Below are 17,274 nucleotides of genomic sequence, written 5' to 3'. Positions count from 1 at the left end.
TAATTAATACTCAATTAATCATGCGCTAATGGCTCACCTCGTTTTGCGTATCTTCCCAATCTCCCCAATCTCCTCCTCAAACACACCCTCTAAGGAGTGATTTGAGATCAATGGCATAATGTTGTTTAATTTTTTTTCATGCTGTTTTACAAGATTCTATTGTCTGGATATATGAATGGCATTGGTCATTTTAGCATCTCAATTAGTCACTACTTACTAGGATGGTGATTAATTTATCTGGTCAGCCATCAGTTCTGAGAGGTTTCCATTTTTACAGCAGGGAACATTAGTGTATGATAGCTAACAAACTCGCCGTTTTCCAGTTGGCCAAAACCATGATGACAATGATCAACATTAGCGCGGTGTTGCAATGATAATGACCAACAACGTGTACGGTTGTGAAACAAAATATGTCTTAACACTGTCATGAGTTGCTACACGAGCAAATTAAGATTGCTCAGGAAGCAAGCAAGCGGGTGCTGTATCATGAAACAGATCCCTTTACCTTTAAAACTACATGATCTGAAGGACAAAAAAAACCTATAAATGCACATGAATGCAAGGGACAGAGAAAAATACCTGCCACGATGGATTGGTATTTGGTGTTGCCAGACAGTGAGGAATGAGGAAGATGAAAAAGCTTCATTTGCGAGGAAGATGATGTCATGTTGAACTTTACTGATATCAGAGTACCTTGTTACGAGGGCATATCAGAGAGAATATCAGATAAAACTGCTGCTTATAAGCACAAATTATTCATAGATTGGAATATTAGATGTGATACGTCACTGTCAATCCGTAGGCAGAATTGATACTACAAAAAGCATCATAACTCGGACTATACTATGATTTCTAAGAATGCATAGCTATAACGTCCACTTATTCGAGCTGTAATCGCCAGCATAATGGAACAGCATCCCTTGATCTCCAGAAGGCATCCCTCTTCTATTGCTAGACCTTGGAACTTCAGAGGGGAAATAAGCGTCGCCTACTCTGAAATCTGACATTGGGTTGCTACATCCACCAAAAGTTGGTGTCGACAGCAACATAGAATTACGAGCGCTGAAACAAGGATCCGGTGAGAACTCGGAGCCATATCGTGAAAGTGACAGATTTGCCCTGAAATGATTTGAGAGGTTTTCCCGACTTGTTGCTGTCAAACTGAACCTTGAACGATAGCCATCAGCTGAACACAACTCATTTTGAGCAAAAGAGTCTGTTGGCAACCGGAACAAACCAGCAAGGCCCACCGGCACTTTCACGTCATCCCGTGGTATGATCCTGCTACGATACTCTGCTGGTTCTGGTAGCGCCAATATTTCCTGGCTAGGAAACGTTGACATGCAAAGTGAAAGCTCTGTGTCTCTGACTGGCGAATCATCCGTTGCGTAGTGATACTCTGGTGCTGGAAGTGCCAACATTTCCAGGCTAGGTGGACTTGGTTTGCTCAGCTTTTCTCTAAGGGACATCTTGGCACGTTGAAGGGCCTCCAAAACACCTCCCACACCATCACTTGAAGGTTGATGCATCTGTGTGTCAATCTGGTTATCAGTGTGGTTGTGAAAGCATGATGAGCTCCATTCAGAGACTTTGCTTTTAGGGGTGTCACTTGATCGGCTTGCGAATGATGGTGTGTTGATGTAGTGCTCATAAGAGCAAGCATTTACATGGTAGCCTGGACCACTGTCTGAGCTTTCATCTACCTGATCTTCATTATGCCTTGCATTTTGGCTGCTATCGTAGTTTCCTTGTAGTGAAGAGGACGACTTCGCTATATTATTCCCACTTCCTTCAATAATTTCAGTGAAACTTTTGTTTACCGACTCATCCTTCCTAGCCTGTGGGCCACTATCAACTGAAACAACTGTTGAAGTAGCTTCCCCAAAATCATGATCACACTCAGTAACTTTGCAATGCTTAATAGCATTTTCTTCTGGTGCATTTGGGGGCAGTCCGAAAACAGAATCAGTTGACAAACATGCAGAGGGGCTGTCATCGGCAAAGAGATTTTTGTCACTTGGCCCTCCCACTTCAGAAACTTCTTTATCCTTGATCTGAGCAGCTCTGTCCCTCTGCTCACAAGCCTTTTCAATTTGATTTAGTATATTGCCTAGCTCAACATCACCCTGGAAATCAGAACACAAATGTACAAGTCAAAATAACAATAATTTTAGATATTTTAATTTTTATCCAGTCAACTACAAGTTCAACAGCTTCGAGAAAAACAAAGTTAAGGAAAATTGTTTGGTTTACTATATTGATAGCAAGTATACAGATAAAAACATCGACAGCAAGTATCTCTAACAAAAGAAATTATATGGTTATCAGCATATTGGCATCCATCTAAGAAGCTAAAATAACCCTGAACCACCAAATACATGATATTTTGTTATTTTGTTAAACAGATCTTATGCCTATATGAAACAGCATTTTGTGAGATTGAGAAGGACAGTGCATACCGCAGTTGAATCTCGGCAATTGTTGAATTTCTTCTCCCACTCCCTCTGAGCATATTCTTCTGCCTCGTATTGCCCAATTAACTCTGCTTGCTTTTCAAGAACTCTCTCCATCTCCCCATCCTTCTCATACTCCACAGAATATCGATCGTCATTATCTCCGTCTCTTCCATCGCCACAAGAGCCCTGCCCATCTTGGCTCACCTCACCATCAATATCAGGCTGCTCATCAGTACAGACAGTACAATCTGATCTCTCCTGCCCCTCCTCAGTACTTTCCATGGCATTGTCCTTCCCCTCGTTTCCTTCAGTATGAAACCTGAAAATGCAGTACAGCTACATTTATGTCAGATTAGCAATGCGCAGATAGGGATGAACAATTATCGCAAATTTGGGTAATTTTCAGTGCATGGACCTCAGCTCCTTCCTCTTGACCTTCCGGCACGATTGCCCCGGCTGGTACTTGGGCGACGAATCCGCGGCCAGCAAGTAAAAGTAGCCTCTCCTATGGCTATTCCTCTGCCTGAGATGCCTGCCTTTCAGTTGCTGCTGCTGCCGCCTCTGCGACTCGTGGCTCACGGCGCGGCCCTTCCACGACAGCCCCCCGGCCGCCGCCGCCGCCGCCGCATTAACAGTGTCTCCAAGCTCTGACCCCGACAGCGCATCCTCCGCTTCCCCACGAGCCTTGCCGCCGCTCTCGGCGGACTCGAGGCCGTCCTCATCGTCGGAACCAGAACCGGAATCCGCGGCGTCGGAGAAGCGCGCGAGGCCCTGGGACTCGAGGATGGCGAGCACCTCCCCCGCGGCACGCTCCGCCTTCCGGCGCTGCGCCGTCACCGCCCGTATCTGCTCCTCCAGCTCCGCCACCTGCAGCAGCAGCAGCGACACCGCCGTGAGCCGGAGAGAAAATGCGGTCGAGAGGGAGAGTTAGCTAGCGTAGCGACGGGTGCAGCACACGCGCGCACCCGCTTGGTGAGCTGGTCGGCTCGCTCCTTGGCGGCGCGGGAGACGGAGCGCTCGGAGAGGAGGCGCGCGCGGAGGAAGTCGATGGTCATCGCCGTCGTCGCGTCCGCCGCCGCCGCCATCTCGAACCCTCCTCTCCGTCTCCGCTGCCTTCTCAGCACGGCATTACAGTGGCCGCCTCTCCGGTCCGCGGCGACAGCGCGATGTGGTGTAGTATGTGATTCTGTGCCAGACCGGCCGGTGCGCCTCTTTTCTTTTTTGTCGCGCAGTGTCACTCACCGGCCACTGCCGTCTGCCGTGCCGTGCCGCGACGGGTGCGTGCGCGGTGTCGTTGGTTGTGTCCGCCCCCACGAGATCACGTGAGTACGTGACGGTGCGTGCTTTGCTCCCCCGTACGCTTTACCGCTCGCCCCGCGCGCCTCCTTCTCCGTGACGACTCGACGAAATCGCACGTCGTGGCGACCGATGCCTCCACCTGACCACCTCCAGCAGTGTAGTGTGCCGCCGATCTGACGACATGAGCGCGTGCCTTGCAAGCCCCGCAACGTGCGGTACGGGTGCGCTGGTACACAGACTCCACCCCGTACGGACGCATTTCGGCTCTTCGGTGGATCCGAGGAAGCGAGAATAGCTACGACTTCACGGGCAGCTCGCCCGCCGTGCACAAAACGAAAGCTAAACGCCATTACGGCTGTAGTAGCCTCGTTAAACATCTCTTGAGATCGTACGGGACATCATTTATTTGCTATGCACATTAGTACTGGTACGTTGTTTGTAAGTTACGTTCAACCGTCTATACATCTCACGTCAGGTGCCCATGAGGCCAGGACGTCAAGACGTAGTTGACACCTTAACTATTAGAGTAGTTGCCAATTGACACCTCCTGCTCAAGGCGCGGTGCTGCCGGATCGAGGTGGCGGCGACGGCACGGCGGCGGTGGATCGAGGCGGCGACACCGGATCAAGCGGCGGTAGGGACGGACTGACGCCACGGCGTCGAATCGAGGCAGCGGTGATGGATCGAGCGACGGTGGTGGCGGATCGGGCCGTGGCGGCGCCATCTTCTTCTCCCCCCTCGCCACCTTCGCCCTTGGCACAATAGGTAGTTGGCCACAACGTCCGGGGTGACGGCACGAGACGAGGCCTCTCCCAACGCAGCTTCTCGCCCGTTCCTCGCTCCACTCTGACAAATCCACGTGAACCTTTGCTGGGGGTCGCGCATTTCTGCTAGGGTGTGGTCCCGTCCGAGCTGGCGGAAATATTCCTCTCGGGTGAGGGGAGACCACGTTTCACGCTGGAGCGTTGGTTATGCCCTAAGAGGGGGAACAAGACCAAAGGGCAACGATAAAGACCTTGGGTCCAAAATGGCACTATGAGATGGACAACCGTCGTTCAAGAACTTATGTATCACATGTGTGGTTCTTCGGGAAAATTTGTACTTGCAAACCATATATGTAGTAGAAACTTGAAAACTACTATTGGATCGAGAAATAAACGTCCGAGATTCGTCCACGTCACCGTGAGTTAAAATTTAACTCCTAGTAAAATTTTAACTAATTAGTGAATCTGCGACTTAAATTTTAACTTATGGTGATGTGGGCGAATCTCGAACATCCATTTCTTGATCCAACGGTAGTTTTCAAGTTTCCACTATATATGTGGTTTGCAGTACATATTTTCGCTGGTTCTTCTAAGAAGACAGTAGTAACAACTGTTTATGACGAAATGAGTAACAAATATCCACAAACGCTGTCGGAAAACGTTATGAAAAAATGCATATTTCTTTTCGTGATTAACATAATAAATTTTAGTCCTAGTGTTACTATTATTATTATTGACGTCGTCACATCTCTTCATAATAATGTAATAAGGGCATACTTACAAGATTACTGGTGTTTGGTTATATCAAACCTCCACCGAGCAACAGCTTCTGATTCATCATCGTGAGCGTTTTCCAGGATTCTAGGGTTATTTAATTAATGACGAACCAATTTAGCGTCATCCAAATGAAACAAAAAACAGCAGAGCACATTGCGGTGAGAGTAGATAATGCTAACTCACGATAGCAAACATTACATGTTTTGACCAGTTCCCTGAAATTTTACATTAAACTTCTTAGGATACTAGACATATACAGTCTCGACCAAAAAATAGCAGAAACACATAGAGCCATCACATTGCTCATTTTTGCACATAGTGATAAAGCAAGCAATGCAGAAAGATACTGGGGTGAACGGGGGTAAATATGCAGCCGAAGGTACTTAGTCAAACAAGCTGAAACCCATGTCCTGCAGTAAGTTCATTGACAAAAACAATCAGTAAGATGGTTGTAATTAAATAACAAAATGAATTAAATAGCTCGACAAATAATATGGCATAAACTACATTTTCATGTTAAGAGTTAAAGCATGTAATGAAGGATCCACAATACTTATGAATGTATGAAACCAGTCTAATTAAGTACTGATAGTTGCAGAAATAGCAATTTTCACACAGAAGGCACTTCTGGCAATGGTAACAAACTATAGTGCTATGTAGGTTACTGATTTGTGAATAAACTGAATATCTGCTATAGGCACCTAAGTTAGTTCTAAAGCAGCGTGCAAAAGTAAATTAACATGTGGCACCAACGCCTGGTGGATAATACTTACATCATCAGACTCTTCCTTCTCTTCGACCTTCTCCTCTTTCTTTGCCTCTTCAGCAGGTGCTGCACCGCCACCTGCAGCTGTAGGAGCTGCCACAGCTATGCCACCACCACCACCTGAGGGCACAGAAGCAAACTTCTCCCTTCCAGCGGCAATCACTTCTGTTATGTCCTTGCCCTCCAGTTCTGAGAGCAGGAACTCCAGCCTCTCGTCATTAGCTTCAACGCCAACTGTAAAGAAAGTCAAAAAATTTGTCACCATGAATATGTGTACAGGTTAACAAGACTACATTTCTTTTTACATCAGTTCTCCAGTAGTAGGCATATTATGTAAACGTCTTTCATATTTCTAACTATCCCATATAGTATTAATCATAACAATAAGAATATACACCGGGACAGCCTAAGTTCTAGCTGTTTTGAATTTGTACAATAAAAATAAGTATGGATTCGTCGATGCTACATCCAGTAAAACTATCATCATGCTGACTGAGAGAACTTCCAGAGCAAGGAAAGTATGCTTATGTGCAGCACAACAGAAATACCTGATTCCAGAATGTTCTTAATGTCATCAGCAGATGGAGAGGTGTTTCCACCCAGAACAGCGAGCAGGTAGGCAGCGATCAGCTTCATTGTGAAGTTAAAAAACGCCTTAAATAAGCAACAGATAAACCACAGCATCAGCTCAGTATATGGTAACTACGGATGAAAATATATGAACAGAGCAGACTAGAAAGAAGTTGCAATTGTGATATATAAAAAGCAAAAAAGCTATAATAAACACATCCATTTTGTCAATTCTATCAGGAATTTGAGCGAGAAAAATAGAAAAGGGAATAAAACATATGCAATCATTCATTTCGATCAGACATGCAACATAAAATAGCAAGCAGGACTGACTTCCTCGTGCACTTTGGATTAAAAATGACAGTTTACCTGTTCACCACCCCCCCCCCCCCCCAAATGTTAACAAGAATCGTGCTGTTATTATTACCTTTGATAAAAAAAAAACCAGGTTTCGCTACGAGAGAAAAATGGGATATTTTGCGAGCGGATGCGTTTTTTCGCATAGTTACTCCAATCTACCCTCTCCCCATTAGACTAAACCGAAATAAGTCGAATTAAGATCATACTGCCGAGCTCAATTATGCGAAATTGGGGTTGCTACGAAACGTCTACCGATCGGATAGTGCAAAGAGCTACCAGGCTCAGATTAGGATATTATACGGTGCAAATCTTCAGGAAACCATCGAGAATACAAAATAAGTCCACAACCAAAAGGATGTTAATACACGCAGTACTAAACAAAACCGAACAATTTTATTAGATGTATTGAACAAAGACCTAATCAAAATTACTCTGCGAACTGCCGAAAATTGAGACGGAGAAGGGATTAGATCGGAGCAAGCGTACCTCGAAGAGCAGGAATGGGGAAGAAGCGAGGCCGGCGGCGGTGGAGGGGAGGATCGTGCGCTCGTAGGGTTTCTTCCGGAAGTGCCAAAGCGGCTTCCATATATAGCGAGACGGAACGGCTGGGATGGACGCACTCCCAGGCAGTCAACCCTAACCGTTGGATCCAGATCAACAGCCTTTGGAGCGGGAGCGGAGGCCCACGGCCCATGGGCCGGAAGCATCTAGTAGTTTCCATCAAGCCGCAGGGCCCTGTCACTTGGTCGCTCCGCGCCTGCGGGTTCCACCTGCATGGGCTGCATGGCTTCTCAGGCCATAGAATGGGCCAGAAGCTTTAGCCCATGAGACAGAGCCCACAAGGCGCAATTTCTGCTACTGCCTCAAAGACGAAGGGCAAAAATCTTTTCCCACCTTCTGAAAGAACAACTTCTAATTCTAACCATCCATTCTACGTATCTCATTTCATCTCAACCCTTCATTCATATCACTATCCTAAACTCACCTTTTTAACCCATTATCCTAACATGCCTCATATGTAATGAACGTTGCCTCCAGTACGCTGCGTTGGCCACAAAAGTATACAAAACGTTAGGCAGGTGTGTATACAATTCTAAATGATGTCTCGTGCTTTGCTGTAAAATATATGTATGAATATATATTGAATGTTGCATAAATGATGGGTGGATTTGGGTTGAGATATTGTGAAAATAATGTGATGAATGAAATTTAAGTGTTTAGTGGGTTAATGTGTTATGCTTGTAGGTTTTAAAATGTACTAATAATTGTAATTGTTATAATGTATGTTAAGTTTTAAGGTGTTTAGTAAGTTGTTCCAATATATATATATATATATATGTATATATATATATATATATATATATATATATATATATATATATATATATATATGTATGTATGTATCTATATATATATATGTATGTATGTATGTATCTATCTATATATATATATATATATATATATATATATATATATATATATATATATATATATATATGTATGTATGTATATATATATATATATGTATATATATCTATATATGTATGTATCTATATATATATATATATATGTATCTATATATATGTATATATATATCTATATGTATGTATATACATATATATATGTGTGTATATACATATATATATATATATATATGTATATATATATATATGTATGTATGTATATAGGCAACATATCCTATGCACACATGCCCTCACGTGTACACACGTGCACACCAACTAAAAAATGTCACCAAAAAATCTAGAAAAAATCATACACATACTTTCAATTGTATTACACCTAGGGTTAAAATCTTAACGTCAAATTCATTATATTTTAGCCGTAACAAAAAAAAACAAAAAATCTGACAGTTTTAAGGTTGCAATTTTGTCAGAATTTTATCTTTTTTGTTATTCTCTATGTAGAATGAATTTGAAGATGCGACTTTGCACGTAGATGTAATACTATTGAAAGTACATGTATGAATTTTCCTAGAATTTTTTGTGATAATTTTTAGTTGGTGTACATGGTGTGTACACGCGAGGGCCTGTGTGCATAGGATACGCTCCCATATATATATGTTTATATGTATATATATAATCATATACATATACATAAATGTATATGTTTATATATATATATATATATATATATATATATATATATATATATATATATATATATATATATATATATATATAATTTATATACATATACATATACATATATATATACATATATATATATATATATATATATATATTAGTTTCGCCGCAGCCAGTGACGAATCCAAAAAGAAATATTAAAGGGGTCTGAACAAACTAGATAAAACTACAATCCTCCCTCCTATTTACGTATGGTAAAAAAAATTGAACGGGAGCTTCATGGGGCCTCTTATGGTCTTCACGTTAGTAGTGGGGGCTTTAGACCCCGCCGCTCCTATGTTGGATCCGCCCTACACGCAGCGTGGACATCATTTAACCAGGCCCGTCGATGGCCATGTGCCAAATAGGCAATCGCACGGGGGCCCCTTTTTTTGGGCCCCCATATAACCATGAAGGCACATTTCAGCTATAGCAATGCAATACAACATCGGCTAATAGGCAATAGCCCAATAGGTAGATCAACAATGTTAGGCCTAGCCCATATTCAAGAGGATATTGTGCGATCGTTGATTTGGTCTTGTTGTTGGTTGTTGAGCGATCTAATTCTGCGCGGCGCCGATTTCAGAGACCGAGACGACGAGACGTCGATCCCAATTCCATGCGCAGTGATCGAGGTGCTGCTTGCGATTCCAAAGCTCCGAGCTGCAGCAGCCACGGCTATGTCCTGCTCCCTTGTCTCGTCTCCTAGCTCTTGCCTTCCTCCTCCTCGTCCGCTCGTCATCGTCGACTCAACCCTCAACGGCTCGACCTCGGAGGCTCGGACAGGTAAAATTAGACGGTGATTGAGTAGATGATAGATCATAAATTTATAATATTAGAACACATATTGTATCTATATAATTGAGTGAAAATATATTTTATTTTATATTAGATATGATTTTTTAAATTATAGGATCCCAATTTGCATTTCACCTCGGGCACTAAATTTCTAGAGATGGGCATGCATTTAACTCTCTTTGGACTGAATAGATCGTTTTCTTCAGTTATACTCCAATCACTAAAATAACGTTTACTACATCATTACACGCAGCATCGACCACTGCACTAATGGCCATATGATGAGCCCGCAGAAAATATGAACCTGGAAAGAGAAGCAACACTCACTCACTCCAACCAACATCAGCTCGACCTATCATCACGTGTTACCGTAGTGCCAAACCCAGCATGTCTCCCTCGGTCACACCACTCACTCTGACTCAGGCACTCAGCAGACACCAGTCACCATCCCCGTGACCCGGACGCCGTTTCCCCCGTCTGCCTTCCGCCCGATCTGATCTCCTCTGATCCCGCGCGCTAAACGGTGGAACGAACAAGAGCAAAACGAGTGAGACAGGCGAGGCCACGTCCGCATAACTCGCGGTTCGGGTCGGTGGTGGTGCTTTCTCCTGTGCCTCGCGGGCGTGTGCGTGCGCGCAGTAGCTAGCGCGCGGCGGACGGCTGGATTTGGGCCATATGGCTTCGAACTCTCAGGTTGTGTTGATGTAATAAAAAAGTTTAAAGTTTAAAGAAAAACTTTAGAACTAACCACGGCATCAGTGCGACAGTGCGTCGGTGGGGGATCGCCGGCATCCCACAAGCGACCGACCTGATGCTGCTACCTGTCAGTCAGGCCGGCCCGAGGCTGTGGACTTCTGGTGCGCGTGTGCGTGCGGTTCATCGCATCCGCGCGCGCCTGTCACCGTGTCGGAGTCGTGAAAAGCTGCAGCTCGCCCCGATGTACTCCCTCTGTCCTTAAAAAATAAAGCAAACCCTGAATTTCCGTGTCTAACTTTGACTGTCCGTTTTATATGATTTTTTTTTATAATTCGTATTTTTATTGTTGTTAGATAATAAAACATGATTAAAATTTTATGCGTGACTTGTCTTTTTATTTTTTTTATAATTTTTTTAAATAAGACGGACGGTCAAACGTTGGGTACGGAAACAGGGTTTATCTTTTTTTTTTTAGAACGGAGGGAGTACGTCTTCTCTATCGCCGGTGCTCTAGGACAAGATTTCGCACATGTGGCACCTGACCATACACATCTGCGATAACTGATAAGCGCATTTCTTTCTCTGAGAAACATTATCTGCCAAGTATTCACTCCAGCCGTAATAGAGAATTCTCTTGTACGTAGCGGAGTTCAGTCGGCCTGCATGTTTTTGTGTCTGGCCTTATTTGTTTAAGAACAGATCATATATTGATCAGGCTTTGAAACACGGCCTAAACGCATCACATAGACTTTTCACCTAAAACGAAACAAATTTGCTACTACTCCCTCTGTTCTAAAATATAGCTATTTTTAGCACAGTGTCTTGTCCTAAAATGAAGCTATTTCTTCACCTACCTCTTCCTCTCAACCAATCACAACCATTCTTCTTCACCTATTTTCTCTTTTCAACCAATCACACACTTCCTCCAATCATTCTCATATACTTTCTTAATACCCGTGCCAACCTCAAAAATGACTTCATTTTGGGACGGAGGAAGTACTACATATGTACCAATATTTTTTTCTATAATCATTCTAGTTTTCAATCATTAGATTTTACCTTGTTTTCTTCCATGCACATGTTAGAATCCTAACACCTCGTTCCCACATACTCCCTCCGTCCCAAAAAGAAAGAAAACCGTGGAGAGATGTGACCCCTCATACTGTCCAGATTAGTTGTACTATGAGGGTCACATCCCTCCAACGTTTGCCTTTTTTTTTCGACAGAGGGAGTATGAAGCTGGGTAGGACAATGGACAAGGAACAGTTATGCATAGCCGCAAAAAAAAAAACATGTATATACTTGGCAACTAGTTAGAACTAGGGTCAAACAAAGGCCCGTCACCGATGAGATTATCCGTGACGGGCTCATACTGACGGGTTTGGTATGGCACCCGTCACGGATGACTCGTCTCAATCGGGGTTAAACTTAAGCCCATCACGAATGATCTCATCTCTATCGGGCTTAAGTTTAATTCTGTCACGGATGAGTATTTTACCAAAAAAAATAAAATTTATTTTTTGGCTAACCTCAAGCCTTTGCTAGCCATGCCCGCTGCAAAATAACAAAAGTATATATATTCCCTTTCCCAGCAACCCATTCGCATCAATTCAGAAATCAAACATTCAGATCACATCCACATTCACACATCCATTCACATATGCCATTCACATCAATTCACAAATCAAACATACACTGGTGGAGAAACCATCTTTGGCCGGTCGACCAAATTCCACAATAGTATCGGTTCCATTAAAAACCGGAACTAAAAACAAACTTTAGTCCCGGTTAAAAAAAATTTTGATCTTTAGTCCGGGTTCATCCCCTGTCAGAGGCATGTTAGGGGCCTGAGGATCTTTAGTCCCGGTTGATACTACCAATCGGGACTAAAGATTACCACTTTAGTCCCGGTTGGTACTACCGACCAGGAGTAAAGATCATTTAGATCTTTAAAAATCTATCTTTAGTCCCGATTGGAGTTTTCAACCAGAAGTAAATATTTCTCTCCCACATCTGATGATCGGTTAAGTCCTAGACAAATATTTAGATAAGATTGGATCATCCCCTCTCTTCCTCTTCTCAGATCCAATCCCCTTCCTCCTCCCCTCCCCTCTACTCCCTCCCATCAGCCGGCCAGTGGCGGCGGTGAAGCATCTAGGCCCCCGTTGTTAATTTTGGTAATTAATGACAAGCACTAATTGTGGACTAACCGTTGTCTTTGAGCTATATATTTTAAGTTAGGTCCACGTCATATGTGCGCATGGATGATTATCGATGGATTAAAATTGACGGTGCAAAGCAAAGGGAAAGAAGACGGTAAAACTAGTGCTTTAATTTTTGAATTGATCGAGGTGTAGGGCGATTGAATTTGCTAGTTTATTTTTAGTTTCGCCGTACTATTAATAGGGGTAATGACCCAGCAAAGAGATGATTTTAATTGCCACATTAGGTCATTATGCATTTAGCCTTATGCTCACATTTCATCACACACACAATCACTTTGCCCTTTCACTGGGTTCGGCCTGACCAGGGGCGGTCAGACCGGCCACTATACCGGAGGCACTTGCGCGTTCAGACCGGCCCCCTGGAGGCCGGGATGGTGTTGCTCGGGGTGGCCGATACAGAGCCGACGGAGCCGTATTCGGTCAGACTGAGCTGATGGCGGTCTGACCGAGCCAAGGCCGGTCTGACCGGCCACTCAACGTCGGTCTGACCGGCCAAGCCGATGGGGCCCTCTGACAGAGCTACAACGTCTAGTTTTCTAGCCGTTGCAGAGTAGCACGGTCTGACCAGCCACATACCTCCGGTCAGACCGGCAGAGCACAGAGTTGGGGGATTTCGCCCCCAACGGCTAATTTTGGTTGGTGGGAGTATAAATACTCCCCCTCCAGCAGCAAGGGGGCTCTCTTGGCACCCAATTCAATTGTATACACCCCTTGCACCTCTCTCACACTCCTTTGACCTTAGTGTTCATCCATTGTAGTGGTTGAGGTTGTTCTAGCCAAGAGTCAAGTGCATTTGCTTCCATTGTAGAGCTAGTGTGGCACTTGATTGATCATCTCCACGCCGGATTATTGCTTGTTACTCTTGGAGGTTGCCGCCTCCTAGACGGCTTGTGGAGGAGTTGCCCGGTGGCCTCTCCGAGAAGATTGTGGAGGAGGCTCGGCGCAGGTTTGTGAGTGGTTTGGAGTTCACCACCTTTGGAGTGAAGGAAGAACTACCCTAGTGATCGAGGCTTGGGTAGTCCTCTCCGTGGGCCGGCTCCCGCCTTGCCCACCCCTTGACAAAGGGGGTGTGTGGTGGCTTCGTGGTTGAGCGATGGAGTTGGGCTCGCCTCAACGGGGAGTAGGAAACCGGCGAGTTTCCGAACCTCGGTGAAAAATCTCTTGTCTCCTTGTCTCATTTACTTGTTGCATTTACATTTGTGTAATTTACATTTCTAGACATACTAGAGATCATTTCACCCTAGGATTGCTAAACTAGACTTAGGAAGTGTGATTTACTTTCCTAGTGATATACTTGAGCCACTTTCACCCTAGGATTGCAAAACATAACTTAGTTGCTTAGTTAGTCTTGTCCCTCACCGAGCCTAGCAACTTAGGTTAGTTTTGTTTAGGTGTCATTTAATTTTAAATCGCCTATTCACCCCCCCTCTAGTCGACATCTCGATCCTACAGGCGGGCAGGCGGACGGCGGGCGGGCGGCGTCGGCGCGGCCACGCGTGGGAAGGGGGCGGCGGGCACGCGGGCGGCGGACGGCGGCGGCGCAGCCACGTGCGGGGAGGTGGGTGGCGGGCGGCGTGGCCGCGCGTGGGGAGGTGGGCTGCGGGCGGCGGCAGCAGGCAGGCGGCCAACGGCCGTCGCGGCCGCGCGCGGGCAGGCGGGCGGCGGGTGGCGACCAGCTCGTTTGGTTTTTTTTTTTTAATTTGTGATTCACTGGATGTATATTTTTTTAGAATTTGTGATTCATTGCATCGCATGGATTTGAGATGTATAATCTTGTATAATCTGGGATGTATTTAATTTGTATGTAATTTTTTTAGGATTTGTGATGTATTTGATCTGTGTGTATAAGTAACTTAAGATTTAGGATGTTGATTTGGGGATGTGCATCCCACTCGATTTGGAAGAAAATATAGGGATTAACTCTAGCCATTAGCAAATCAACAATGAAAAAAAAAAGAAAAGGGACCTCGAGGGACTGCTGCTACTCCTCTTTAGTCGCGGTTGGTAACACCAACCGGGACTAAAGATTCCCCTCTCTACTCCCGGTTGGTGTTACTAACTGGGACTAAAGATCGATCTTTAGTCCCGGTTATTTGAACCGGGACTAAAGATAGTGATCGTTAGTCCCGGATTTGTAGTCCCGGTTGGAAAACCAGGACTACAAAGGGTTCTAAACCAGGAGTAAAGAGCATTTCTCCACCAGTGATATATTAAGTGATCATATCCACATTCACACATCTATTCACATATATATGCCATTCACATCCATTCAGTGATCATGAAACCGCCGACACGCATCAAAACATGCAAAACCGAGTTATAAATTAGAACAAATTTATATGTAATTAGCATTGCAGTTATATATAGAAACATCAGACCAGATTGCATTACATATAATATATACATAAATGTTCAACCATTGAAAAATCATATGTCTTTGACAAGCATTGCAAAATGTTCAACCATTTAGAGACGAGCTAGCTACGATTGTAATCTAAAGGTTCCATTGGTGTTAACAATCAAATTTGGTAGCATCTGTGTCAGGAAAGAAGATTGGATCGAAGCAAAGTTGGAGGCGGAGATCGAGTTCGGAAACAGAGCAGGAATCGGCTGGAGTCCAGATCGGCTACGATTAGGATCGGCTAGGTCTGAGTCGGGCTGAGTAAGCCGATATGGCCGATTCCGACAATACGAATCGTACGCGACATCGGGTTCAAGTTAATGTATTTCAAGATGATTGCCACGCACGGATAGAGTCCTGGGAAGGCAATTGTATCTATTAATTAGAATATTTTATGTAAATTTCTTATAGATAAATATGGGCAAAAGTCTGCCGCAAAGACTTATGGTATCTTAGAGTTTGTTAGAGATAATAGTCGTGTCTGGTATGGGCATATCTTGTAATTCTCGGGTATAAATAGACCCCGGGCCTTATGTAATTAACAACACACGTTCAATACAATCTCGGCGCACCGCCACCCTTTTGCTTTAGTTTTGTTTCGACGAGTTCTTGCTTTCGGGTTGAGCTGCATCAATTTCGATCTTCAACAAGAGGTAAAATTCGTTATGACGGATTGTGTTCTTAGGATTAGTGCTTCCATCTTTATGATACTCTAATCTTATTTATATAATTCGTCGAGTTATCATATATCTTACATAATCTCTAGCAATATCGCCACCTAATCTACTACCGGCTAATATCTGTACGCAGATGGCAGCCGATTAGGTTAGATCTTGATGTTGATCTAGATTATATGAGATATCTACCATTCTATGAAACTTCTAGCGGCTTGATTGTCTAGATATCGTTCTTCTTTTCATACTTAATGCTGTATCAGTTGAGTTTGACCTATTAAGTCGTGCTTAGAATATCGATCTATAGCCTGCCTTCTAGTTACCGATTAGAATAGCATCGGAGTTTCAGCCGATCTTATCTGATTTAATTATATTTGTTCTATATGCTTCAATGATATGTTAAATCTGCCCTTTATGTCAAGATATTGCTGTGTCTAAGGATATTAGGCTTTTGCTCAATATATTATACTTGCTTTAATATCTTGATATAGAGTAGTATCGGAGTATTAGCCGATACATGCTAGATCTATCTGATTGGCTATGCTATAAACATATATAGTCCTGTTATTGACATATATTTCGATCTAAGTGATTTATACTGTCTCGGCATGGTGACCGATCTATCCCAATCACTTGATTTAAGTATACATTGATATAAGGAGTATATATCGTTAATATCTACAGCCGATCGAGTAGATTTAGTTCTTCTTTACTTATTCATGACTGCCGATCGATGCACAGATGACATCGGCTTAAAGATAAATGATATGTCATCGGCATCTAGTCGATCTGCTATCATTTATAGATTTAACCACGGTTTCTTTGCTTCTATTTCTTGTTTGATTACAGGATCAAATCAACTGGCACGCTAACACATCCGAAGGCGAGCTTTGGACCTGCACTGGAGTTAAGCAGATCTCCCAGGCCACGTGTTTTCTGTCAACAATTGGTTGCTAATATTTCATCTAGTATGAAATGTGCTAACTCCTCTATAATGACTTCGAAATTTTGTTGCGGAATGGTGGAAAGTTTTTTCTACATGTGAGGCACCAAGTTAGTGTATAAATAGTGTATAAGTATATACTTCAAAGTACTTAGCATATATGGGCATGTACAAAATTCACAAAGTTGAAGCACAAACCTCAAGGTTGAGTAATGTCACCTTTTCCGCAAAGGTCCTCATGTTATGGCACATGTGGAACCCACACTGGTTGCCAACTTGTTGATGTACTGGGAAGTCTATTTTGTGACCGAGTTTGGATTTTTCTTCCTTATGCCTTCCGCCTTTGTCACATATGGGCCCCACGCGTCGTTTAATGCAGCTTCGATCCTCGACCAATCGTA

General features: G+C 43.7%; 2 protein-coding genes across 2 annotated transcripts; both read right to left on the bottom strand.

The window, feature by feature from the left end:
• Positions 1-710: 710 nt before the first annotated feature.
• LOC127775194 (uncharacterized) lies at positions 711-3,670 on the bottom strand. Its single transcript, XM_052301518.1, has 4 exons — positions 3,422-3,670; positions 2,872-3,323; positions 2,460-2,775; positions 711-2,126 (listed from the first exon to the last, which is right to left on the bottom strand). The coding sequence occupies exons 1-4, from the start codon at positions 3,539-3,541 to the stop codon at positions 867-869; spliced, it is 2,148 nt and encodes a 715-aa protein (XP_052157478.1). The 5' UTR covers positions 3,542-3,670; the 3' UTR covers positions 711-866.
• Positions 3,671-5,455: 1,785 nt separating this feature from the next.
• On the bottom strand, positions 5,456-7,561 carry LOC127775050 (60S acidic ribosomal protein P2B-like). The gene is made up of 4 exons (XM_052301363.1): positions 7,479-7,561; positions 6,611-6,716; positions 6,070-6,296; positions 5,456-5,706 (listed from the first exon to the last, which is right to left on the bottom strand). Exons 2-4 carry the CDS (start codon positions 6,696-6,698, stop codon positions 5,680-5,682), a joined length of 342 nt encoding a protein of 113 aa, XP_052157323.1. The 5' UTR covers positions 6,699-6,716; positions 7,479-7,561; the 3' UTR covers positions 5,456-5,679.
• Between the last annotated feature and the right edge of the window lie 9,713 nt (positions 7,562-17,274).

This window comes from Oryza glaberrima, chromosome 5, assembly GCF_000147395.1.
Source record: "Oryza glaberrima chromosome 5, OglaRS2, whole genome shotgun sequence".
NCBI lineage: Eukaryota > Viridiplantae > Streptophyta > Magnoliopsida > Poales > Poaceae > Oryza > Oryza glaberrima.
This window is presented reverse-complemented; position numbering and strand designations above follow the sequence as displayed.

Coding starts and splice junctions, on each gene's coding strand:
- LOC127775050 (XM_052301363.1), bottom strand. CDS start 6,698: ATGAAGCTGATCGCTGCCTACCTGCTCGCTGTTCTGGGTGGAAACACC. Junction 6,297..6,610: donor TAAGAACATTCTGGAATCAG/GTATTTCTGTTG, acceptor CTTTCTTTACAG/TTGGCGTTGAAGCTAATGAC. Junction 5,707..6,069: donor AGAAGGAAGAGTCTGATGAT/GTAAGTATTATC, acceptor AACTTACTGCAG/GACATGGGTTTCAGCTTGTT.
- LOC127775194 (XM_052301518.1), bottom strand. CDS start 3,541: ATGGCGGCGGCGGCGGACGCGACGACGGCGATGACCATCGACTTCCTC. Junction 3,324..3,421: donor CCGACCAGCTCACCAAGCGG/GTGCGCGCGTGT, acceptor CTGCTGCTGCAG/GTGGCGGAGCTGGAGGAGCA. Junction 2,776..2,871: donor GTCAAGAGGAAGGAGCTGAG/GTCCATGCACTG, acceptor CTGCATTTTCAG/GTTTCATACTGAAGGAAACG.